The 26,136-nt window shown below is 42.2% G+C and overlaps 2 protein-coding genes across 4 annotated transcripts in view; one reads left to right on the top strand and one right to left on the bottom strand.

The window, feature by feature from the left end:
• DLGAP5 (DLG associated protein 5) overlaps window positions 1-2,947 on the top strand; it is a 39,505-nt gene extending 36,558 nt beyond the window's left edge. Inside the window, exons 18-19 of the mRNA XM_025443361.3 lie at window positions 268-314; window positions 2,569-2,947. Coding sequence (XP_025299146.2) covers window positions 268-314; window positions 2,569-2,709 — 188 coding nt within the window. The 3' untranslated portion in view covers window positions 2,710-2,947. The remainder of the gene's footprint in view (window positions 1-267; window positions 315-2,568) is intronic.
• A 4,101-nt stretch (window positions 2,948-7,048) lies between these two features.
• LGALS3 (galectin 3) lies at window positions 7,049-25,768 on the bottom strand. 3 transcript variants are annotated; one of them, XM_049113211.1, is made up of 7 exons: window positions 25,071-25,176; window positions 24,193-24,386; window positions 18,067-18,088; window positions 15,942-16,376; window positions 13,351-13,439; window positions 10,352-10,517; window positions 7,049-7,350 (listed from the first exon to the last, which is right to left on the bottom strand). In XM_049113211.1, exons 3-7 carry the CDS (start codon window positions 18,082-18,084, stop codon window positions 7,195-7,197), a joined length of 864 nt encoding a protein of 287 aa, XP_048969168.1. In that variant the 5' UTR covers window positions 18,085-18,088; window positions 24,193-24,386; window positions 25,071-25,176; the 3' UTR covers window positions 7,049-7,194. The 3 variants fall into 3 exon arrangements, with proteins under 3 accessions (XP_048969168.1, XP_048969167.1, XP_025298980.1); XM_049113210.1 differs by lacking the exons at window positions 24,193-24,386; window positions 25,071-25,176 and adding an exon at window positions 25,481-25,768; XM_025443195.3 differs by lacking the exon at window positions 24,193-24,386 and having other exon boundaries at window positions 25,071-25,199.
• Between the last annotated feature and the right edge of the window lie 368 nt (window positions 25,769-26,136).

The raw sequence follows: 26,136 nt of genomic DNA, 5'->3' as shown, positions 1-26,136 counted from the left end.
ACCAACCTGGATGTCCAGTGGTACCTTTAATATTACAGGCATGCGATTTGTTTATAGACAACTCTTTATGCTGAATTTAAGGATGAGAATTTTACTAAAAAATTTAAGTACATCTAAAAAAATGCTGTAGCATAAGATGACCTCTTTTTGTCTTAGCATTTCATATATGGAGCTTTTCATCATTTTTGTCCATTTCTAACACTTGACTGTAAGGATATCCTTAAAAAGTTAAGTTGGGGTTTTCAGGTTTTTGTTTTGTTTTTTCAGTATTTGATACTAGAAGCCTCACGACTGAACGCCATCTTCTTGATTCGGTAAGTTTTCCAACTTAATTTGAAAAATTCCTTTATATTCTAGATGTGTTTTATAAAATGGTGTTACTTTTCAATTTGTGTACAAAGTTGGTTTAGAATTTGCATGTTATTGTCTCATTTACTGTGAAATCCATTTGATACTCATTTTTCTCAAAATGGGGAAAAAATGTCATGTTTTTAACTTTAAAATATAGCATGTTTTAATACTGAATTCTGAAGATTTATTTCCCTATATAATTTATATATCAAATTTGTTATGACATTGGTTGAATGCTTAAATATCTAATTGTAGCTGGGGTTATGCTAGGTATTTCTAAGTGATATAAGAAAAAATAAGGCAAGGTTTCTGCCTTTAGAAACGCGCAATTCAGAAGATAATGTCTTACCTTTAGTCATCATTATTTTCATTTTAATTATTTTATTTATTTATTTTTTTAGATTTTATTTTTATATATACCAGAGAGAGAGGAGAGAGCAGGGTTGGACAGGGGTTGGGCAGGCCAGAGGGAAAAAGAGAAGCAGACTCCCCACTAAGCAGAGAGCCCAATATGAGGCTCATCCCAGGACCCCTGGGATCATGACCTGAGTCAAAGGCAGATGCTTAACTGACTGAGCCACCCAGATGCCCCCACCTTAATTCTTTTAGATATATATATCCTGCTATTTTATTTGGAGGCTCCCCAGCCTATACTTTTGGTGACCTCTTGCTTCTGCATCTAGTTCAAACATTAGCTCTTCTATGAAGACTGCCTGGAAAATCTTTCATCTCTCTTATATTAATTTATATATAGGTATAGGCGCACAATGCACATGCTTTAATCTCTTATTAAGAGTATAATTTGGGGGAGCCTGCTTCTCCTCCTCGCTTGTGTTCTCTTCATGATCCCTGTCTCTCTCAAATAAATAAATCTTTAAAAAAAGTAAAATATGAATACTATATTCCCAAAATATATTATAATTTTAGGAATCCATTTCCCTTATAGGCTGGAAATTCCTCTTTAGGCAGAGCTGATTCATATGGCACTGTGGCATGAATGAAATAGTGCTCTCTCGCCTACTGAGTGTTTACAGCAGTGCTTTTCAGCCCTGCCCCCCAGATATTTTTATTTCAACAGTCTGGAGTAGTACCTTTATCAGGTGATTCTAATGTTAATGAGGTTGACAACCCTGATTCATAGCCTTACCTTGAAAATTTCCAGGGCCAGTTGCTAAAATGGGTCAGGAAATGGCCTCGGTTTGTTATTCTTTGATCTCAGAATATAAACAATTCATTAAGGCAAAAGTAGGATAAGGCTAAAAGAACTATAATCTGTGTTAACCTCATGAATCCTGGCAAATACTTGGCTTCCTTAAGCCACTGATTCCTTAAGGACCTCTGTATATGTTGGCTTTCATTATTTTCAAACATGCCTTGTTTATGTGCAGGCTTCTGGGCTACCCTGTGTCTCAGGAGCAGAATGAAATGTGTCACTGTGACCTGTACTGTGTACTTTCTTGATCTTGGAGTCAGGGATTTCAGCATAAGGTCAATTGATATAAATCTGATTTAAGCCTGTTCCCAGATCTGAACTCTGAATACTTGGTTCTGATAATGTAGGATAGTACAAATAAATTTGGAATTTAGTGTATCATAATATTTTGTTTTATACTAATACTATGATTAAAAAGTGCTTCATAGTTATCTCTTATGCATTATCTCGTTGCCAAATCTTAGTACTTTATAATCTCCCTATGAATTCTTTTCTACTTTCATAAATATTAGAACTTAGACTTATTAATTTTATTTTTCATAGGTCCACCTGTCTATTTTGGACCCAAATTAATACTTGCTTCTGTAGCATCACTTGAACCAGTTATAGGGCCCCAGAAGAACAAAGAAAAGGATCCTAGTAGGATCACATTAGTAAAAAGCCTATTAAATGCAGTTATATGGATTAGGATTTGTGGAATCTGTGTCAGTGGCTTAAGATACGGCCTTAATTTTATTCATCCTACATCTATCACTGAAGTCCATTTACATTTACTAGTCACCCTTAAGACATATGTACCTAATATACCTTTTTAATTAAAAAAAAAAAAGTATATATGTGAAATTAGATCCACTGGTAAGTAGCAAAATCATTGTGCTATTGATTTATTACTATATACAGAAAATGTTATTTATGTTATTAATTAAGCTACTATTAACTTGCAATGTCGAAGGCTCAATTGCTGAAACCCTTGATGTAATGACTTCTCTGAATTCACTCTCTAGCCGGACCTAAACTGCAGTACTACCTTCACTTGGGTGGAGAGGAAACATCAAGATCATATCAGACACATTTCCTTTGGTGGTAACTTGATTGCCTTTTCACCTCTAAGGCCCTTCAGTGATAAACAACCAGAAGAATTTTGAATTTAAAAATAAGTCCAAACATTTTTTTTCATATTATCAATGTGATATATTGTTAGCATATTGAAAATTAAAGAGCGTGCATTTGTATTCACTTCTAGTCAGTCAATTTACAGTGTCATAAAATGTTTTAATATTCAGTGTTCATTGAAGTGTGTTTTAGATATGATAGTGTTTCTCGAGGGAAGTGGGGAATATTTTGTACATTAACTATGCAGAATAAAAGATGTACTTTACCCTGCCTCTCTTGTTTAAAATGTATAAGCTTGGGATGCTTGAGTGGCTCAGTGGTTAAATGTCTGGCTTCTGCTCAGGGCGTGATCCTGGAGTACTGAGATCAAATCCCACATTGGACTCCCTGCATGCAGCCTACTTCTCTCTCTGCCTCTGCCTCTGCCTCTCTCTCTCTGTCTCTTATGAATAAATAAAATCTTTAAAAGAATAAAATGTATAAGCTTAAAGTTAAGTGTACTTACTCAGAGCTTATGAACATTCAACTATTATAGGGGCCCACTCAATCTTTGCCTTTTCTTTTCATTTTCCCCTTGATATAACTGACAGCCTTAGAAGGAAATGCCTTCTTCTCTTGAAAAGAATTATATCAATCATTGAATGTGTTTGAAGTATTTTCTCTTTTGTAAAGCTCTCAATTACAGGATTGTAGAAGGCAGGGCCATAACAGCACCAAGACTCATAGAGGCTAGAACTTGTAACCAGACCCGAGTCCAATTATTTCTACCTCTAAATGAGTTAGGGTTAGAGGGAGTCACCAAACAAGCAGCACCTTTAGAAACTCATTAAGGGTTTTCAAAAAGAAAAGAAAACCCATGCACTTTGGTTGTCAGTGAAAGGTATGTTATGCTTGTGGGAGAGGTAGTATTATCAAGACCATGTGAGCCCTCACCCAAGGCTATGTGAGGTGCTGGCTTAGAAGAGTTCTCAGGGCAGCCTGGGTGGCTCAGTGGTTGAGCACCTGTGTCTTTTAGATTTTATTTATTTATTCATGAGAGACATACTGAGAGAGGCAGAGACACAGGCAGAGGGAGAAGCAGGCTCCATGCAGGGAGCCTGACATGGGACTCGATCCTGGGACTTCAGGATCGTGCCCTGGGCCAAAGGCAGGAACTAAACCGCTGAGCCACCCAGGGATCCCCCCAAATAAAATCTTTAAAAAAAAAAAAAAAAAAAAGTTCTCAGAATGCCTAATCTTACCAAAAGATAAAAAGCAGCTTTAACAGTCCATTAATGAATAATTCAAGCAAGACATGAAGAACAAAGAAACATATAAAAGTTAGGGTTTTCTAAGGGCCCAAGCATATGACCATGCAAAAGAAGTTGGTGCAAAGTAACCCAAAGACTTAGAATCTGTATAAAGCAATATGAAGGGACACCTGGGTGGGTCAGCAGTTGAGTGCCTGCCTTCAGCCCAGGGCGTGATCCTGGAGTCCCCGAATCAAGTCCCACATCGGATCAGGCTCCCTGCATGGAGCCTGCTGTGTCTCTGCCTCTCTCTCTCTCTCTCTCTCTCTCATGAATGGATAAATAAAATCTTAAAAAAAAAAAAAGCAATATGCAACATAATAAAATAATATATGCCCTCAACGATAAAGCAGATGAGAGTAAAAAGTGTGATCTTTTTTGTGTCTGTGGGTTTAATAAGATGTACTATTGTTCAGAGAACTTTTGGCTGTTTAGTAATAGTAACATGAACTGAAACTGGCTTAATAACAGGGAAGTTTATTTTTACAAGTTGTCAGGATGATTCCAGGCACTTTATAATCAACAACTCAATGATTGCATCAAGGTCCATCATTATGTTCATAGTTCCTTCTGTCATCCTTTTGTATGGGATGACATACAAAAGGACATGCTGGGTCCTTTTGGGGTCACATATATGGCTAGCATATTGAAAATCGAAGAGTATGTATTTATGTTCACTTGTATTAATTTATATAGTATCAGGGATCCCTGGGGGGCGCAGCGGTTTAGCGCCTGCCTTTGGCCCAGGGCGCGATCCTGGAGACCCGGGATCGAATCCCACGTCAGGCTCCCAGTGCATGGAGCCTGCTTCTCCCTCTGCCTGTGTCTCTGCCTCTCTCTCTCTGTGTGTGACTATCGTAAATAAATAAAAATTAAAAAAAAAAATTTACATAGTATCATAAAAGGTTTTAATATTCAGTGTTCATAAAAGTATGTTTTAGATAGGATAGTGTTTCTTGGGAAGTGGGAATATTTTGACAATCCCTTTGGGATTGTCTTTAATCAGGATTCCTTATTTTGTCTAGGATTATACTTAAATAAAACCATGACTATTAGGAAACAGGGAATGAATGGGTAAGCAGCCATCAGTGTGCCCTACAACTAAAGTGTTCTTAGTTAGGCTATTGGACTGTAGAATTATGAGGTATTAGAAAAACCTTTAAAGATACAATGAAAGTGGGCAGCCTGGGTGGCTCACAGGTTTAGCGCTGCCTTTGGTCCACGGCGTGATCCTGGAGACCCTGGATCGAGTCCTGTGTTGGGCTCCCTGCATGGAACCTGCTTCTCCCTCTGCCTCTCTCTCTCCCTCTCTCTCTGTGTGTGTCTCATGAATAGATAAGTAAAATCTTAAAAAAAAAAAAAAAAAAAAGATACAATGAAAGAATATTGCTTCAGTAGAACAAATGCCTTTCCAAAAATGAAGGAAAAAAAGGTATTTCCATTTATTGAAGACCTATATGGCAACCCTTTTGTGAACAATATTTTTTCAACAATCATAGTAACCCTATGAAAGATGTATTATGCCACCATTTTATAGACAAAGGAGCCAACGATCAGGATTTAAGTAATTTTGTGTAAACCGAGTCCTCTCTTTTCTGTAGCTTATGTTTTTCCACTTAATTATAGGTGTGGAACAGTCAAGGCCAGAATGTTAGAGTAAGGAATTAACAGTTCTTGAAGTAAGCTGTGATGCGCCACTCACATTCCCTCTTTAGGACTAAAAGACTTTCCTTTAATTGCCAAAAGTGCTACCAGACAACTTTCAGGCACCATCCCCACGTGAGAACTACCTCAGGTAAAGGCAGCCACTTCACCCAAGATCATCCTGTTTCACAGGTGGCTTGTATTTCGTTGACTGATTGAAGTGAGGATATAAAGGACTGTCCCCACTCCTTGACAGTTCCAAAGGGTCATCCCAGCTTCAGAACCTTTGTAGGATGGCCTGAGGCATCAATACCCCCTTCTCCCTCTGCCCAGTCATGTGCCTTCTTGTCCCCAAAGCTATTGATGGCAAGACTCTTCCCCCATAATCCTCTCTGGGTTCTCGTTTCTGCTTCCTGGGGAACCCAACTTGTGACTATCTGAGAAGATGGTGTTATAGAAACAATAAACAGACCAAACAATATTTGGATCTTATAAAGTGAAGTGCTGTGACCACATTCTAGTTTCAAAATTATATATTTGGGCTTGCCAGTAATGAGGAAGAGCAGAAAGGCGCAGTTAAGAATGTTGGCAATAGGAACTATTAAATTTTTCAAGCTGACGATATAGTATCTAATTAAGAGCTTCATTTTTCCTCTACAAATATGGAGATTTCATAAAAACCAAAAGAACTTACAAGATTGTCTCATCCTGTTATCAAATACGGATTTGAAAACAGCTAAGTATAATTTAGAAAAAATAGTTAAAAGGAGTGAAAAGAAATATACCAGAATGCTAACAATAACTGTAGGTCATTAACAGCCACACTTTGTGTTTTTCTCATTTCCTGAATATAAACTTAAGAAAATGGGAGAATGATTTTCTTGTAGCATCTTCAGGGTTTTATGAAACTCTGAGAGACAGAGATTAAAATATTTTCTTTAAAAAAAATTAAAATATATTTTTAAATTTATTCATGATAGACATAGAGAGAGGCAGAGACACAGGCAGAGGGAGAAGCAGGCTCCATGCCGGGAGTCTGACGTGGGACTCAATCCCGGGACTCCAGGATCGTGCCCTGGGCCAAAGGCAGGTGCTAAACCCCTGAGCCACCCAGGAATCCCCCATATTTTCTTTAAGATTTTATTTATTCATTCATGAGAGGCAGAGACATAGGCAGAGGGAGAAGCAGGCTCCATCCATGCAGGGAGCCCGATGTGGGACTTGATCTGGCGGATCACGTCCTGGGCCGAAGGCAGATGCTCAACCACTAAGCCACCCAGGCATCCCTAAAATATTTTCTTTAAATGTTTTAGTAAGTATAGAAAACTCTGGGAGACTCTAATGTGATATTAATATTGCTACATATTCCTTTTCCACTGAGTCCATTGTGCTTTATCAAGAATAAATTGCCCCAATTAAATGGCACATAAAGACAGGGAACTCTTAGAATGTTTATTAAATGGATGATTTACAAGAAGGATAGTGATGAATAAAGGTAAAATTTTTCAGTCGAAACATGAAGTTTACATGTGTAAGTTTAAATGAATATTCAATTCTCTTTTTTTTAAATCTTCTCCTTTAAGATTATATCATAGCATATGAAGCACTGGTGAGATCTATGTCACCAGAAATTCCCAGTTTGCTGATTTCCGGGAGATTTTTCATCCGATGATTGTACTGCAACAAATGGGCATCATTGACCGCAACCTTGAAGTGGTCAGATTCAACCAGCACTTGTATCTGAAATGGCACATACACAAAACTGTTAGAAATGCTCATTAATTTCAAGACCAGTCTGGCCTAAGCTCAGAATGTCCCACGTTTCATCTTTCTGATCATCCGTGGAACTGACTGAAGTCCAAAAAAGGAACTTTACAGCAAAAATAAATTCCACAGATTATCCAAAGATTCAAGCAAAATAAAATAAAAAAAAGATGATAAAGATAAGGTAAAGCTATAAAGGTAAAGATTAATAATGTATCTACACAAAAACAAAGTTTTTGTATGGCCAACACCTAAAAGTAAAAAATAAACACACCAAGTGCTAGCGAGGATATGGAGAAAAAGGAGCATTCATGCACTGTTAGTGGGAATGTAAATTGGTGCAGCCACTGTGGAAAATAGTATGGAGGTTCCTCAAAAAATTAAAGATAGAAATACTATTATGATTCAGTAAGTCCACTATTGCATATTTACCCAAAGAAAATGAAAACACTAGTTTGAGAAGATAAATGCACCCCTATGTTTACTGCAGCATTGTTTATAATAGCCAAGATACGGAAGCAATGTAAGTATGGATCCATAGATGAATAGATGAAGATGTGAGATCGATCTATCTGTATATATTATATAATATGTGTTATATAATATATGCAATGGAATATTTCTTGGCCATAAGAAAGAATGAGATCTTGCCATTTGTGATACCATAGATAGACCTAGGTGATATTATGCTAAATAAAATAAGTCAGACAGAGGACAAATACCATGATTTTACTTACATGTGGAATCTAAAAAATCAAAGGAAGAAATAAATGCACAAAAAGCAGAAACAGACCCATGAATACAAAAAACAAACTGATGGTTGCCAGAGGAGAGGGGTACCTACAAGGACAGGCAAGATGGTTGAAGGGGAGTGGGAGGTACAGGTTTCCAGTTATGGGATGAGTGAGTCATGGGGTACAAGGTACAGCATAGGGAATACAGTCAGTGGTACTGTAATAGTGTTGTATGGTGACAGATGGTAGCTACACTTGTAAGCACAGCATAGCATATAGAGATGTTGATCACTATGTTGTACACCTGAAACTAATGTAATTTTGTCAGCTATACTTCAATAAATAAATGAAAAATACTGAAGTAGAAATTCTCTAAGAGGGTGGCATATGTTGTGAGAATTGATAATAACCAGTTGGGGCAAGAGTAGGGGAAACACTCTTCCAATAGTAGTGAACATGTTTATCCTTACAGCCTTTTGAAAGCAGCACTTTGGCAATATCTTATCTAAATTTTAGATATGTACATTCTTGGGCACCTGGGTGGTCCTGTCGGTTAAGCGGCTGCCTTCAGCTCAGGTACAATCTCGGAGTCCTGGGATGATGCCCCGTGTCGGGCTTCCTCTCCTGCCCCTCCCCTGTCCCCTGCTTGTGCTTCTCTCTCTCTCTGTCTCAAATAAATAAATAAAATCTTTCTAAAAAATTATGTATGTTCTTGGAATAAACTTCTAGGAAGCAAAGATTTATAAGGACCAATATTATACTGTTTTAGCAAAATAAATTTTTCCAGGTTTCATTTATTTGGAATATTTCCATGTTCCAAATTATCATCCATAGGGCACTCATAGAATAAGCACATATCTAAGCAATGAAATGTTATTAAATAATGATGTTCTAATATGAAGAGATGTCCACCAAATATAGAACATGGTCCCTATTAGTCCCTGCCTTTTTTTTTTTTTAAGATTTTATTTATTCGTGAGAGACACACAGAGAGAGGCAGAGACACAGGCAGAGGGAGAAGCAGGGTCCATGCAGGGATCCTGACATGGGACTCGATTCCCGGACTCCAGGATCACGCCCTGGGCTGAAGGTGGCACTAAACTGCTGAGCCACCCAGGGATCCCTAGTCCCTGCCTTTGAGGAACTTATAGTCTAGTTGTTTTATTGGCCACTCTACTGTCAACATAACCACCTCAGAGTCATGAGTTCAGGGGTAGAGATTACTTAATAAAGTTTTTTTTTTAAGATTTTATTTATTCATGAAAAACACAGAGAGGGGAGAGAGAGAGAGAGAGAGAGAGAGGCAGAGACACAAGCAGAGGGAGAAGCAGGCTCATGCAGGGAGCCCGAAGTAGGACTTGATCCCGGGTCTCCAGGATCACGCCCTGAGCTGAAGGCGGCACTAAACCGCTGAGCCACCTGGGCTGCCCAATAAATAAAGTTTTTAAAATAAATAGCGTTGTATGTCATAGAAAATACTGGAAGGATATTAACCAAGTTGCAACCCTTGTGAGGTTGGGAGAAAGGGGAAAAGATGGAGGTTTTCTTTTTTTTTTTTTTTCTTTTTTTTGGAGGTTTTCTAATTTGAAAATCTGTAAAATTTCTTTTTAATAAAACAAACATTAATTTCAGAATTTAAAAAAATTAGTTTTGATTGCCATGCCAGCTACGCTGCATGAGTCTCAGCCCAACTGTACCATCAAGACTTTCTGCCTTTTTTTTCATTTTTTCAGTAAGCTCCAAGTCCAGTGTGGAGCCCAACATGGAGCTGGAACTAATGACCCTGAGATTAAGACCTGAGCAGAGATCAAGAGTCAGTTAACCAATTAAGCCACACAGGTGCCCCCTTCTTCCTTTTTTATTAAAGATGCTATTTTTCTCATTTTCAGAAAAGCTTTAAAAACTCAAAAGGTGTAGTAACAGGGACAATGGTGAAATGCCGACATGGAGCTAGAGAGTGTGCCAGTCCTGTTGAGCCTGGTCCCTCAGGATGAGGAGCAGAGGTACTGGCTAGGTGTCCCAGGATAGCTGATAAAAATTCATTTCAAGTGCATCGTGGTTGTAGAGTGATTCCCCATGAGAAATATATATTATCAATATATAATAGTAGCAATAACTTACTTTGTTTTTTTTAATTTGTTTTGATTTTGGGTTTTTTTGGTGGGCAGCAAAGTTTATTGAGCGACAGTATAAAGCTCCCAAAGAGGGAGGGGACCCAAGAGAGTTGCCCAGCAATAACTTACTTTGAATGGTTTACCACTTTCGAATGGAAAAGCTGCCTGCCTTTCTTCCTTTCCCCAGATATTATCCAGCTTGGTATTGCAAACAATGACTCTCTTGTTGTCTTCATTGAAGCGTGGGTTAAAGTGGAAGGCAACATCATTCCCTCTCTTGAAATCTAGAGCAAGTCTGTTTTAAACCAAAGACCAGAGTTAGTAAAATGATTCAAGTTGTACATTTGTATCAAAGGAAGAATTCATCATTTTCTAAAGATCAAATCATTTTATAAAATACACAACATTTTCTAAAGGGAAGCAAATAAACCAGAGTATGGCTTCAAACTGGAAAGTAAACGAAGCCACTGTTTGATGCGCCCTTGTAGTATTGGAAAGTATGCAAGGCAGTACGTGTTCACTTTTTTTGCCTCCTTGTCTTTGGTCACATCATTCCATTTAGCTGTCATTCCCTCTTTACTGCCTAATATGAAAACTCTTCAAATCATAATGGTTACCTCTTTCCTGCCCTGCCAGTTACTTTTAATACCTATCAAATACCTGGCTTCCTTCTAGTTAACCAAAAACTTAGTCCTAAAATACCAAGAATGAGAGAACATAATGTTCAGAATCCTGTTGCTAAGTTGTGAAGTCATGGAGAGATAAATGTGTTAAACATTCCAAGATGGGAAGTGGAATTAATGGAAGTGCTGGCTTAACTTTTTGACCTTGTTCCTTCTCCTTGGATGTTAATGCAAACACAAGTCCTCAGACTGTTCAAGAATTAACCCTACCCTCAGCTTCTCAAAGTCTGCTCCCTGGAGCACTAATGTCAGAATCAGCAGGTGCTCTCGTTTTAAAAAGGTCTACACTCAACCTATTAACAATGATTTCTTGGGCATTTTCATTTCCCCAGTAACACACATACAACCACAAATGTCTTTCAACGACTGAATGCACAGGGAGAGGATCAATATAATCAGATGGCAATGGCATTTGTATTTGACTTTAAAAAAATCCGACAGCTATATTTTCTCTACAGTGAAAAGGAAGACCTTGCCATCTCTACCACCTTAAGCATTCTTTTCTTCATGTAACTCATCACATAAATTTTGCAGAATGAAGCAACTGTTTTTTCAGTTTACTACCATCTTAACCATTTCTACCAAAATTAATATTAATCTGCCACAGTCTGTGTGCATCTCTAGTATTACTGGGGCTAAGGTTTTAGTGCAAAAACCCTGAATGAGACAAACATCCAGTGTGGATCTGTGTGATAGTGGCTGAGGAAGGAGTACAAATCGTAAGTGCTGAATGCATAGGATCAGATGTGCTGGGTTCTGTGTTATTTGGGGAAGCAAGATGGATAAGGACATTGTAACTGGCTGTGAGGCCAGCTTTATCGTGCAGGTAAGTACTGTGTTTAGAGAGAAGCTGTACAGGCTGTGTGGAAAGAAGAGAGGGCTTAGGGTCCTGGCTACCAACCAGAACCAGAGAAGGCTGGCTGGATGTAAAATGATTATATCAGAGGCTGAGTCCATTTCCTGGTAACAGAAAAGGGGGTTCCCACGGATCCACGAGGAGCAAAGTGAAAGACACAAAGTTGTTTATCGATTCATAAGAATCCTGTGTACCTGTGTACATAGCTTGAACTTGTACCTTTTGTGCACTGTCGGTAAGACCCAGAAACACAGATCAATTTATGGCTGCAGGAGCTTTAATGGTACTACCACCTCAGGACAGGCATCCTGGATGTCTTCAGGGTATCCTTAACCTGCTTGTATTACATGTAAATACAAGCAGTGGTGATAACCACAGCCAGGCATCCCAGGGCAGCCATAAATCAGTATGGATTTTCCTAGATGAGCTCAGGGGCTTACTCCATCCTAGCTCACCTCCATCAAAACCAGTCCCAATACCCAAAGTTGACTTCTTTTGAAGCAGTCTTTAACTTGTAGGGTCTTTTCAAATCTTTTTTTTTTTTTTAAAGATTTTATTTATTTATTTATGAGAAACACAGAAAGAGAGAGGCAGAGACACAGGCAGAGAGAGAAGCAGGCTCCATGCAGGGAACCTGATGTGGGACTCGATCCCAAACTCCAGGATCATGCCCTGAGCTGAAGGCAGATGCACTTAACCGCTGAGCCACTCAGGCGCCCCTTTTCAAATCTTTACATAAGTAGTGTCTACTCAGAAGACTGGGGTTCCACCATCCTGCCACTTAACATCTGTAGACCTGGCTGACAGCTTGGGAATCTATGACTCTGCTTTGTGCCCAGGAGGAAGGCAGAAAGGACAGTCAAGCCCACTAAGACTGCACTGGGACCTGCATGGCTGCAGGGTGATCTGTCCAAATATGAGGGGAGAGAGGTATGATGTGTAAGCTCTCAGATGAACTCAAAATTACATCCAGTGCAATCTTTGTGTTTTTGACCCTAATCTTTAATGGGTATCTAGATATAAAACGCATGCTTGGTTTTTTAGACAATACATGGCTCAGCGGTAGAGAGATGGCCAAGTATTACATTACATAAGACTGTACTTCCCTTAAATTCTAAGGCTCTCACTGCCAGGAATAACTTAGGTTTTTCTGAATGGGTTGTCTGCTCTTTCCCTTTATCCCCACAAAGTAAAACTTTTTGGGGGTGCCTGGGTGGGTCAGTCAGTTAAGCATCTGCCTTCAGCTCCAGATCGAAGTAGAGCTCCCTGCTCAGCGAGAAGTCTGCTTCTCCTTCTGCCCCTCCCCCTGCTCATGCTTGTGCTTGCTCTCTCAAATTAATAAATAAAATCTTAAAAAAAAAAAAAAGTAGAACTGTTCCATTGTAGTTCTGGGAGAAAAAACAAGATTTAAGTGAGGGACATTTTGTCCTCTTGGTGGGAACACACACATGATTTATGAGATAATCCCATTCTGTGATATAGAATTCTCAATGTAAAATTTTAAAAATTTTATTAAAATTTGAAACAGATCATCCTTTATTCAAAAACCAATTGACAAATATGTTAGAGTTGCTAATTTTGCTCTTTACCTGTTTGCACTGGGCCTTACTGTGCCCAGAATTGTTATCAGCATGCGAGGCTTGACTCCTCCAGGCAAAGGTAGGTCATAAGGCACAGTCTGGGAATAAAAAACATACATGTATCAATAGAGTCATGTGTTCTTGGGGAAAGAAAGGAAAATATTTTGCTAATGTGACTAACACATAACCCTAATTTAAGCCATTTTTCCAGATTCTCAGGCCACCCTGCCCAAGGCCTGAAGGGATAAGGCTTCCTACATGTACAAGTAAGTAATAATCATGAATAAAACCATCAGGGGGCTCCTGGGTGGCTCAGTTAAGTGTCTGCCTTTGGCTCAGGTCATGATCCCAGGGTCCTGGGATAGTCTCTTGTCAGGCTCCCCACTGAGCAGGGAGCTTCTTCCTCTCCCTCTGCCTCTCCCTTGGCTTGGTGTCTCTCTCTCTCTCTTTCTCTCTCTCTCTCTCTCTCTTTCTCTCTCAAATAAATAAATAAATAAATAATTTTATTTTATTTTTTACCTTTGTTTTTATTTAAGCTCGATTTGCCAACATATAGTATAACACCCAGTGCTCACCTCATCAAGTGCCCTCCTGAATGCTCATCACCCAGTTACCCCATCCCCCGACCCACCTCCCCTTCTGCAACCCTTTGTTTCCCAGAGTTAGGGGTCTCTCATGGTTTGTCTCCCTCTCTCATTTTTCCCACTCAGTTCCCCTCTTTCCCTTATAATCTCTTTCACTATTTCTTATATTCCATGTATGAGTGAAATCATATGATGATTGTCCTTCTCCGATTGACTAAATAAATAAATAAATCTTTAAAAAAAAAAAAAAAGGAATAGAGCCATCAGTTAATTGGTGCCAAAGACAGAACATATTCCCTTTTGGAGCACTGTATCTCTCACTAGTAAGGCCATCCTAATCTATGATTCATTCACGTGGACTATTTTTTGGAAAGGCTTAGGCTTGCCCTTGCAATCAACATTAACATTTTTGTGCCACTTTTCTTTTTTAAAAATTACTTTTACTGAGATATAATCATATCAGTTTTAGTTATACATCCTTGTGCCCCTCTTAAGAACCCTGTCACATAACGTACTTCATCATGGTCATTTGCTCCCTGAGAGCAGGCATTGTGTCACATCTGGGGACTTGTGAGTTCTCATAAGCTCTACTTACATGGAATCAACAGGGTGCTTTGAGTGTGGCAGATCCTAAAAATTTCTGGAATGAAGAACACTCTTCATCTAATACATTCCCTAGTTCTTCCACAAAAATTTATTAACCATCTATGTTCAAGGTGCTGTAAATATTCCCAAACTCCCTTTGGCCTTTTCTCTTTTCCCTTCATAATTTCTTACCCCAGCCCCCCCAACCCCAGTTCAACCACCAGCCAAGTCTTTTCTCTCTAGACCTATACTTCCTCCTATTTGCATTTCCTACAGATGCTTCAAGTCCAACAGGTGTGAACTGGAGTTTGTTTCTTCCTCCCCATGCCCCAACAGATCTCCTTCCTGAGTTCCTGGTTCGGGCTGACCCTTAGCTGCTGCTCTAATTGTCTGGCCTTGAAAACCCAGTCATCCCTGACTAAGACCTAACAACTAGTTCCTGGGGTTCTTTCTCTGCAACCCCTCTCACATCTGCCTCTTCCTTTTCACAGCTTCCATGTCCCCATCTGTCTACAAAAGACTACCTGTGGTCAACCAAGGCCTGCTCAATGCTGCCCATGCACCCAACGCCTTCTCTGTACTCTCCTCTAGGCAGACCTAAAGGCAGGTCAGATGCTACCTATGCCAACGTCCACATGGTCCTGAGAGGGTCTGATCCCACACTGCTACTAAATGCTTTCCCAACATCTATATGTTATCTCCCAACTAGATTATACATCTGGAAGTGAAGGATCTATTTTTGAGATGTGTCTAGGGTCTCCACAGAGTTAGGTTTTATACTTAGAATTCATATACTAAAATGGGTTTTAATACAAATGAAAATTCAATCCTAAAATCACAAAATTATCTCTAGAAGGTTTTTTCAAAACCATATTACCTTGGTTTCCCTACACATTCCCTCTATGAGCCTAGACAAATTGTGTAACTAATTCTCTACTGTCTCATTTCCTCATGTGTAAAAGTAGGACTAATAACAGTATCTTTCAGGGCAGTTATGGGGTTAAAGGATATCACCCATGTAGAAGCACACTGCTGGTATGAGTTATGTACTGTTTATTGATAATATTAACTAAAATGTACCCTCATTACTATGATCTTAACTTCATTTATATTAAACCTGCCTTACAGATGTCTTGAAAAGATACACTGACTTCTCTTCATACTAATAGTACACATACTAATCTCAATACAAACAATGAGTTTTTCTAATGGGCTGACATACACCATGGTTGGTCCTTGAAAAGTGGCTCTATGCAGAGAGTTTAAAGCTTCAGGTCTCTCTGAAGCCCTTTGCAGGTTGGTGCTCAGAGCCAGCTCCCAGCCAGAGCACAGCAAAGTAATGGCACCGACTTGAGAAAATTGTTCTGTTCGTTCGTCATTAGCTTTGTCCTGATCACACTCAAGTATATGAAATGGCTAGTTCCATCTTACCAGTGGTCCAGCAGGGATGCCAAAGGGACCAGCCGCAGGGTAGGCTCCCGGAGCGCTTGGTTGTCCAGGAGGCGGGTAGGCCCCAGGCCCACTCGGTTGCCCGGGTTGGGTTCCTGGTGCTGTTGGGCCAGGATAAGCAGGTGCTGTGGGGCCAGGGTAGGTGCCAGGAGGCGCCTGGCCAGGGTAGCCGCCGGGAGGTGCCTGGCCAGGGTAGCCACCGGGAGGTGCCTGGCCAGGGTAGCCGCCGGGTGGTGCCTGGCCAGGGTAGCCGCCGGGAGGTGCCTGGCCAGGGTAGCCGCCGGGAGGTGCCTGGCCAGGGTAGGCACCAGGATAGGAGGCCCCTGGGTAGCCCCCTGCTCCAGCAGGCTGGTTTCCCCATGGACCAGGCCATCCTTGAGGGTTTGGGTTTCCAGACCCAGATAAAGCATCATTAAGCTAGACAGAAAGATATCAATAATTACAGGATGAAAAACATTCACAAAAACAGAACTTTCAGGAAAACAGGAATATGGGATCTAAGAAGTAGAGGGATACAGTAAGGGTATGAAATTCACATCAACAAAATTTTCCTGCCTATTAAACAGTTTGCAGTTCATAAGACTAAAATTAGACTTTGGGGTTATATATGCTTCATCACTTTCTTTTTCTTTTTTAGTAATAATGTATCAGTACTGGTTTATTAATAGTAAAAAATGTACCATACTAATGTAAGACATTAATATTAGAGGGAAGTGGACATAGGGTAAATGGGAACTCTTTGTACTATCTATGCAATTTTTTTATAAATCTAAAACTAGTTTAAAATTTTTAAGTTGTTTTTTTTTAAAGACAGATCATGCCATTAAGTGGGATTCCAGATTAATTACTGTTTGTATGGGGATGAGGAGAGCCATATAGAAAATGGAAAACAAAGCAAAGCAATTTATAGTTCTTAACATGAATTGTCTTTCCATAAAGAATGTGTTTTTTTGATGCACTATAATTCTAATAGCGATTGCCATATTTTCTTGGCCGTATAGTGTCAACATATGAACTACATGGTAAAGTTCATACAACTATCCAATGGTATAAGGCTTTTCCTTGGAAAGAACAAGGATGGCTTAATAGAAGCCTCCATACCAGTTTCACAAGACCATTCCAGAGAAGGATTTCTAAGAGGTGTGGTCCCCTTCTTAGCAGCTCTCAAAGGGCTTCCAGTCCCATTTCCAATCTCTAGCAGAACCACAAGACTGTCCCTGGCAGCCACAATAGGTACACGGCCATGCACAGTGGTTTCTGATATAAGCAGGTACTTGCTTTATCTGTGTTTTGATGATTATTTAGTCAAACAACTACATGGTTCAGATGAAGAGAAGCCCTACAGTAGGTGGTCAGAATGATGGGCTTGAGTTCTCATAGTTCAATGAGTTCCATGTCTGACAGCAGAGTCAGTCCTGCCACATTCCCAATGTGGTAATGTGCTGGTCAAATCCATCCCTCTCCTTGCCCTGGGCTGATCACAGGGGAACTGACCCCTGAAGATGGTGTTTAAAGGCTTCCAGATGAGTCTGGCTAAGGAGAAGCATCGGCCAGAAATTAAAGAATAGGAAGAAGAGAGAAGCCTGGGTAGCTCCCCTGTCCTTTTTGCCTCATGGGGCATCCGGGCAGCTGTGGCCTCTCCTGCATCCCTTTATTCTTTCTTCCCATCATCTCGGATCATGGAGGGTTGCCTTTTGTAACCTGCCAAAGTCAGGAGCTAGCCTTCCTCTATGTAAAAGTACATCATCTCTAACTGACATGAAAAGAAAAATCGTAGAAATCAGGATGCTGAGACAGCACCATTGCACCATCCTTCCCTTTGCTCATATTATTTCTCAGCTTCTGCCCATGAAGTCAAACTGTTTCTATCGCAGGCTTTTTAGTAAAGGAGTTATGGTTAGTGAGTCCCAGGCATCAATCTCCCTGGCTTTCTTCCTGAACCTATTGCTGGAAAAACAAGACTTGAGCTAACCAGCCCTCATTGGACAGTTAAGGCCAGAGGAAGCCACATGGTGAGAGAATTAGAAGCGAATGTCTGATGGTAAAGAAAGCCCTCAACCTACGTGGAATGGATATTACAGTAAGAAAACAGACATAAAACACTTACTGAAAAACTGTCTGCCATTTTCCTGAAAAGGGGGGAAAAAAGATAGGTTATCATTTGATCCTAGACAATTTCACCAGTTTCCATATTAATATAACATCACACACAGTACATTGGGCAGTTCTAGATTATCTACAGGCATTCGTCTAAACCAAGCCAGTATATTCCCCAAATACACCTAAATCAATAGTGTGGAACTACAAGGAAAAAAAAAAGCTCTAGCAGGGATGCACTCCAGCTAGATCACCAAGCCCTATTTAACTCGTAATTCTCAAGTCTAATCAGACCAACCTATGTTCTGAAGGAACGAGGAAGCAAATGTCCTGCCCCTTTCTTTGGTAAGGACAGAAACAGTCCTGGTTCATCTGTGGTCCTCCTCACCTTTCTTCCTGGGTGCTTTTTCCACCACCTCTTACAAAGAGTTGAGCCTCTTAATATCACCCACCTTCCCTCCCACTCCCAAGATCAACCCCATGCCCTCTTCTGGGTTTTAGGAGGAAAGCAGAGTTGACAGATTCCTACTGAGATTTGAAAACCAATGCCCCAGATGGAGTTGCTACCAATGATTTATTCCTTCATTTGCACGTATTTATGTCTGGTCTGGGCCAGGCACCATGCTCTTGCTTGGGTCCAAAGACAGATAGGCCAAGATCTGTATGGTCAAAGGGCTCACGGGCCATCAGGAATCACGAGGGATCAATGCTGTGAGCCAGACTGTGTGATGGGGCATCGCAACTAGAACTATGACTTCTAAAATGGGAAGAGGTGGTATTGTTTGAACTAAGCCTTAAAGGAGAGGTGAGATCCGGATGTGGAGCAATGAAGAAAAAAAAGGCAGGTACAGAATACTTCTTTTTTTTAATTCATGATATTTGTTACTCCAAACGAAACTCAGGCAGTATAACAAACTAGGGTGAAAAGAAAAGAAGTCAGGCAATGTAGAGTAAAATATTTTTGGGTAGGATGCTAACCAAAAAGAGTTGGCTTTGCCCAGAGCTGACTCGAGGGGTAGCCTTGACACAACCTTCCTGCTTTCTCCTGTTCCTCTCCCTATGCCAAGTCTCTAACCATTTAAGATGTTTTATACCTGCTCCCACTGCAGGTGCTCTGGCAGTGAGGGGAAGAGGGAAGCTTTGGACTCCTAAGGCCTGGGTGAGTTTTCTTGAGTCAGGATCACCTGAACTATGGCCAAAGTGATCTAGATCTTAAACAATCAGAATCTCTTTTCCCTTGAGTTGCCCACTGTGATATGTACTAAATTATTTTAAGAAATGACATTACCCCTAAAGAATAATAATTGATAGGTCCTAAACAGTTAAAATATCAGACTTTTTGGTAAAAAAAAAAAAAAAAAAAAAAAAAAGACTTAACAACTTAATGTCCTCCTAGGACTGAATGTCCTCCATTTGTACATATCAGATAGTTTATCATACTCTGCTATTTATGTCACAGTTGAATATTACCTTCTAAGTTTTTTTGCACATCTCTTTTTAAAATCTGGACATTCTCAAACATATTTGGAAGCAGTTTATGGTATCACCATATCATCCATCTTCAAATGTGGGAAACTGCTAGCAATTTGAGTAGGAAGTCACAGTGACTCTCCCAGGGCTTACATTCATGTATTTCCTGTAGCATTTAAGCTTTTTCTTTTTAAGATTTTTTATTTATTTATTCATGATAGACACACAGAGAGAGAGAGAGAGAGAGAGAGAGGCAGAGACACAGGCAGAGGGAGAAGCAGGCTCCATGCAGGGAGCCCGACAGGGACTCAATCCCGGGACTCCAGGATCACGCCCTAGGCTGAAGGCGACGCTAAACTGCTGAGCCACCCAGGGATCCCCAGCATTTAATCTTTTAAAGCAGAAGTCACCTGCTTCTCCACTTGGGTTTCCTTCCCCAAAAGGCTACTGCTGCTTAGAAAAGTGTGCAGCCACCACAGGAGGAACTTGAGACAAGTGTTATTACAGAAAAGGAAAAGAAAGGAAGTCTTTTTTTTCTTTTAAGATTTTAAGTAATCTCTACACCCAACATGGGGTTCAAACTCACAATCCTGAGATCAAGAGTTGCATGTTCTACGGACTGAGCCAGCCAGGTGCCCCAGAAAGGACTTTTCTTTTCTTTTTTTTTCTCCTTTCCTTTTTCCTTTCCTTTTTCCTTTCCTTTTTCCTTTCCTTTTTCCTTTCCTTTCTTCCTTCCTTCCTTCCTTCCTTCCTTCCTTCCTTCCTTCCTTCCTTCCTTCTAAAAGATATTTATGGGGATCCCTGGGTGGCACAGCGGTTTGGCGCCTGCCTTTGGCCCAGGGCGCGATCCTGGAAACCCGGGATCGAATTCCACATCAGGCTCCCGGTGCATGGAGCCTGCTTCTCCCTCTGCCTGTGTCTCTGCCTCTCTCTCTTTCTCTCTGTATGACTATCATAAATAAATAAAATAAAATAAATTAAAAATAAATAAATAAATAAAAGATATTTATGGGCAGCCCTGGTGGCTCAGCAGTTTAGCGCCGCCTTCAGCTTGGGGTGTGATCCTGAAGACCTGGGATCGAGTCCCACGTCGGGCTCCTGGCATGGAGTCTGCTTCTCCCTCTGCCTGTGTCTCTGCCTCTCTCTCTCTCTTTGATGAATAAATAAATAAAATCTTTTTAAAAAGATATTTATTTATTTTAAAAAGAGAACAAGAAAGAGAGAGAGAACACGAGCAGGAAGAGGGTGAGAGGGAGAGAGCGAAGCACACTCCCTGTTGAGCAGAGAGCCTGATGTGGGGCCTGATCCCAGGATGCCCAGAATCATGACCTGAGCTGAAGACAGATGCTTAACTGACTGAGCCACCCAGGAGCACCCAGAAAGGACGCTTCTTAAGAAAACAAAGCCTCTCTTATTTTGGATGCTGGAAGGAAACAATCTTGAACTTCACGATGGGCAGAAAGTTCAGTTCGTTTGATTACACAAACTTCTTCCATTCCTGCATAACATACTAAAGACCCAGACTAAAATAAATAAATAAGTAAATAAATAAAGACCCAGACTTACAACTTCATAAGTGTTTTTTGGCTTCTCTTAGATATTCCTATTCTGTAAAGGCTTTTTCCCAACCTCAGCACCACTGACATTTCAGGTTGGATTCTTTGTCGGAGTTGGAAATGTCTCCAACTAGCATCTATGGCTTCAATATATAAGGTGCTAGTAGCACAATACCCCACCTCCCAATTATGACAACCAAAAATGTCTTCAGACATTGCCACACATCTTGGAAGCTGAGGCTAAAGGGCAAAGTTGTGCCTGGTTGAGATACACCTGTCTAGGCTGATTAACATGTGTATCCCTATAGAAGTGGAGATACAAGGTCAATAAAAACCAAAAAGTTAGTTTCAATAGTTAAAACTAGCTAAATCTGTACCATTGGCCTAATAAGGTGTCATATTAACATAACTCCAATCAAACTAAAATGTGTTTAAAGGCTGATTACAACTAGAAACTAAAGCAGCATTTCCAAAACGTAACATTTCTTCTTAAAGTCTCTGCTCAAGCATATTCAACTTATTTTCAGCTCCAACTAAAACAATTTGAGAAACAAAGCAGATTCCACTTTCTTTCCACTGTGTTTCATATAAAGCCTTGGTTGACAGTTTGTATCATGCTGTGATACATTAGACAAGCTCATTAGAATAATGACACCCTGCATTAATGTGGTGCTTTTCAGCTTATAAAGCACTTTTCCATACTTTCCCTATTTTCATTCTGATAATAATCTTATAAGATTTTCAGGGGAAAGTTAATATTCCCATTCTAGATGTAAGGAAACTGGGCAACCCTGGTGGCGCAGCGGTTTGGTGCCGCCTGCAGCCTGGGGTGTGATCCTGGAGACTCGGGATCGAGTCCCACATCGGGCTCCCTGCATGGAGCCTGCTTCTCCCTCTGCCTGTGTCTCTGCCTCTCTCTCTCTGTGTCTATGAATAAATATATAAAATCTTTAAAAAAAAAAATAGGTGTAAGGAAACTGAGGCTCAGAGAGGTGGCCCAAAGTCATTCTGTTCTTGGCAGGCCAACAACCAGGGTCCAAGCATCCTCACTCATAATTCAGGTTCATTTTATACTGAATGTCAAACCTCACTCTTTGAAATTTTAAAGTATCATCCTTTAAAAGTGTTAATTACTTCACTTAGAAATTAATTCTCTGGCCTATTCATTCAGAACTACATAACATGTTGAAATTGTAAACAAATTAAAAAAAGAAACCATGTTTTTGTCAGAAAACTAGCTGAGTGACTCATTCAGTGAGCTTTGATACACACAGTATTGAATATAATGATGCCATTTTGCACAGTCACTTTGCTAATTATAACCACATTTAAACCAATAAAGTGTACTTCTCCAAAAATTGGATACGCACTGTTTCAAAATGTTTATTCTCTACCATCAGATCTGTATCTGTTTTTCAAAAAAGGTTATAACCAATGCTTTTTTGAAATAAAGGTTAGCAACCTTAGAACTTAAAAAAAAAAAAAAAACTATTTAGATAAATATCTTTCTTACTTGCCTGGAAATTTCCTCTCTCTTTCTGTCTCTCTGTCCCTCTGTCTCTTTCTTTTAGATGAACTATTTATATAGAGACACAATCAAATGTAAAAAAAAATCTTCTCACCCTATAGATACTACACATACATGAACTCCATCCTGCCATTCCCAGCAGCGGAAAATTTAGAAGCACCGGGAAAGAAACCCTACATTAAAGCAAAACAAAACAAACAAAACATGAGGAAATACTATGTAAGTCTTCACATTTGGAAAAACCTACAGAAAGTAGTTCAATGTTGCTTTGGAATAAAGAATTTAAACATGAGTCAGAATGTAGATCATTTTAATTGGCTGTTAATTGTAGCTTTTCCCTCTAATAAAGAGGGGCTATTTACTGTACTCTGCTATTCTAGATCCACCTAGCAATTAGTCCAGTAGCCAGGGTTCCTGGGAGCACTTCTGAAATTTCTGCTCACACAGGGCCCTGACCTTTATACAAGCTGAAAGAGAAGTAGATCACGAATGTATTTCCTCAGAACCCCAAGGCACTGCCCACACCTCCTCTCCAAAGACCACAGGAGAGGCAGTCTACTTCCTGCTCTTGCTGAAAAAAGGAGCAGGGCGTGAGGAAAGTACTTTCCAAAGCCAAATTCAGTGATGCTGAGTTGGAACAAAGGAAACTGGTCTTTTACTAGGATTTCCTTCTTATCATAGTTCCTCAGCATCAAGGAAGGTAAAGTTACTCGGTGCCTCTCAGTTACTGATTTTTTCCCCCTATGGAAAAGCTGAACATCAGTCAAGAGAGAAAGAACACATGATACTTAGTCAGCAGCAAATTGGAAGTTTACAGCAAGCACTGCCCTGGCAGGCTTAGCACTCAGAATTTAATTACCCAGTTCAGGCTCTAGACACCCAATGTCAACCCAGCTGTCCTCGGTGGGAGCCTCCTTCCCAAACCATCACAGGAAAGGGAGGCTAGGTTTCAGATCAGTTACCATGAGTCTCAAATACCTTGAGTTTACAAGTCAACTGTATCTAAGGTCAACATGAGATGCTCATATAATACATGAGTGTAGGCGCCTGTTGCAGTTAAGATTTAGAGTCTGGCTGATGAGGTTCTAAACAAATAGGTAACTATATAGGTGAGACGAACACTGGCCTTTTGAGCTCACTGCAATAACTGATATATAGAGCAATATAGCAGTAACTGAAGTCTTTATAGTAAAAACATTTATGCATATTTGTAGCATAGTGAGGCTTCATTAATTAAAGACCCCTGCAAAAAACAGGCTCAATTTATCAGTGTTCCCCTTCTTCTATTCCTTAAGTAACCTGGTGAGACATCCTTCCAGCACTTCAAAGCTCAAAACATTCAAAGACCATCATCAAACTTTCCCCCGGAACATGGAAGAGGTGCTGATTCTAAGTGTAACCCCCAAACGTTATGAATCTAGGAAGCAGTTCCAATCCCCCAAAGGTCACCGAGGACCTGTCTTCCATTCCTTTCCCAGAATCCCGGAAACCGACTGGGTCACTGTGGTTCAGCCTTCAGCAACCCAACTCCCAGGAGTCACTTTACAAAGATTCCACAGTATCTGGAATAGGAACCACTAACTTGAAGGGTGGGCCTGAAGCCGAAGTCCCTGCCTCTCCGGCGTTACGCTGCTGCTCCTCAGAGGACACGCACGTTACAGTGTTTTTATTTTAGCACCTGACAATTCACAGTGCACCTCCAAATCGGTTTTAAAAGCTGGCTCCGCTGGGGCTCTGCTCTTTCTGCCACACCCTACGCGTCCTCGCCGCGCAGACCTGGGTTCATTAATGCCCACATTAGCCAATGGCAGGGATGAGTCACTGATTTGCAAAAGCTTAGGATGTGCAGTGTTCGCCAGGCCATGCACATGCCCACCCAGGCCCTGGGGCATCACCGCTTTCTGTGGGATCAGCACCCAGCGAGCGGCGCAGCCCCTGCCCCTGCCGGGCGTGGTACCCGAGCTCCCGCGCGTCCCCACAGCCATGGCGCGCGGGAGGCCCCTGGGACGGGGGACCCCCTCCCCAATCCCAAGCCTCGGCGGGCCGCTGGGGTGGCCGAGCGCGCGCCCCCGCCACCCGCTCGCCGGCGGACGCACCCGCGCGCTCCAGGACCGGTACGGGAGTCCCGCAACGCGCCGCCAACTTTCCCGAAGTCGCACGCCGCTCTCTGGGGAGACGCAGGCTGCGGGCCCCGCAAGCGACCTCCGTCCCTCCGCGCCCCCCGCCCCCGCAGACCGCCGGCCCCCGCTCCCCGGGCCCGGCCGCCAGCAGGCTCGGTCCGCGGCCCCCGCGCGCCCGCCGTGCCCCTTGCGCCCCCGTGACCCCCGCGCGCCCCCGCCGCTCACCCCGTGCTCCCGCGCGCCCCCTGCGCCCCCCGTGCCCCCGCCGCTCACCCCGTGCCCCCCGCCGCGCCCCCCGCCGCGCCCCCCGCCGCGCCCCCGCCGCGCCCCAGCAGCTCACCCCACGCCTCGGCGCTCGTTCGCTCGCTGCGGGGACGGCTTCGGGGACGGCTTCGGGGAGGCGGCGCGATCCCTGACGGGGCGGCGGCCCCGCGCCTCAAATAGGCCCGGCCCGCCCGCCTCTAGGGGGCGGGTCTCCCCCCCCCCCCCCCCCCCCCCCGCCCCGGCCCGGCCCGGCCCGGCCCGGCCCCTACCCGCGGGCGAGGCCCCAGCGCACACCCGGCGGGCGGGTCCCGGGCGCCGCTGAGAAGCTCCCGGCCCCGAGGGCGGCGGGGGGACGCTGGGGGGCGACCTGCAGCCACGCAGCCCCGCAGCCCCGCAGCCCCGCAGCCCCGCAGCCCCCAGCCGCGGTCCCGCGGCCGCCCGAGACCTGGCGTGTGGCCACGTTCCCCGCCGTCTCTCCAGATTCACCTGGTGCCTCCCTCCACCGGGACCGAGAGCCTGCGAAGGCTTCCCAGTGCGCTTCTTTTTACAGAGTCTTGCTTGCTGGCTGGCTTTCACCGAGTTTGCTTGTTTTCGGCTTGAATTGCAGGCCCTCTCGTCCTTTCTGCATTTATTTTACCTAAACCCTCTCCGGTAGCAAAGCGTTCCCAAGAAGTGCTTGGGGACTTGTGTCACTGGGAGGGCCCTGTCCAGTTTTCTGAGGTGCTGGGTGAGAGAGAGAGATGCCCCCATATTCCTGACCTTGCACTCGTTCCCTTTCTGAGCTGCCGTGCGAGAGCCCTAAATCGTTTCTGCTTGTTTGCTCCCCACTGCATCCCTTCCTAGAATGCCTATTTGTTTTCTCAGAGACTGGGGAGAGTCCTGATGAAGGACGGCGGGAACCGGTAAACACAAAGTGGCTTTGGTAAAGGCAGAAATAGGATAAAGCTACCACTCTAAGATATATTTTTTTAAAGACTATTTATTCATGAGAGACACACAGAGAGAGGCAGAGAAACAGGCAGAGGGGGAAGCAGGCTCCATGCTGGGAGCCTGATGTGGGACTCGACCCCGGGTCTCCAGGATCAGGCCCTGGACTGAAGGTGGCGCTAAACCGCTGAGCCACCGGAACTGCCCTTTAAGAA

This window comes from Canis lupus, chromosome 8, assembly GCF_003254725.2.
Source record: "Canis lupus dingo isolate Sandy chromosome 8, ASM325472v2, whole genome shotgun sequence".
Taxonomy (NCBI): Eukaryota; Metazoa; Chordata; class Mammalia; order Carnivora; family Canidae; genus Canis; species Canis lupus.
This window is presented reverse-complemented; position numbering and strand designations above follow the sequence as displayed.

Excerpts from the sequence above, each read along its gene's own strand:
- LGALS3 (XM_049113210.1), bottom strand. Across the intron at positions 10,518-13,350 it reads GTAAGGCCCAGTGCAAACAG|ACTTGCTCTAGATTTCAAGA; the intron begins GTAAAGAGCAAA and ends GGTTTAAAACAG. Across the intron at positions 7,351-10,351 it reads AAAGTGGTAAACCATTCAAA|ATACAAGTGCTGGTTGAATC; the intron begins GTAAGTTATTGC and ends GTGCCATTTCAG.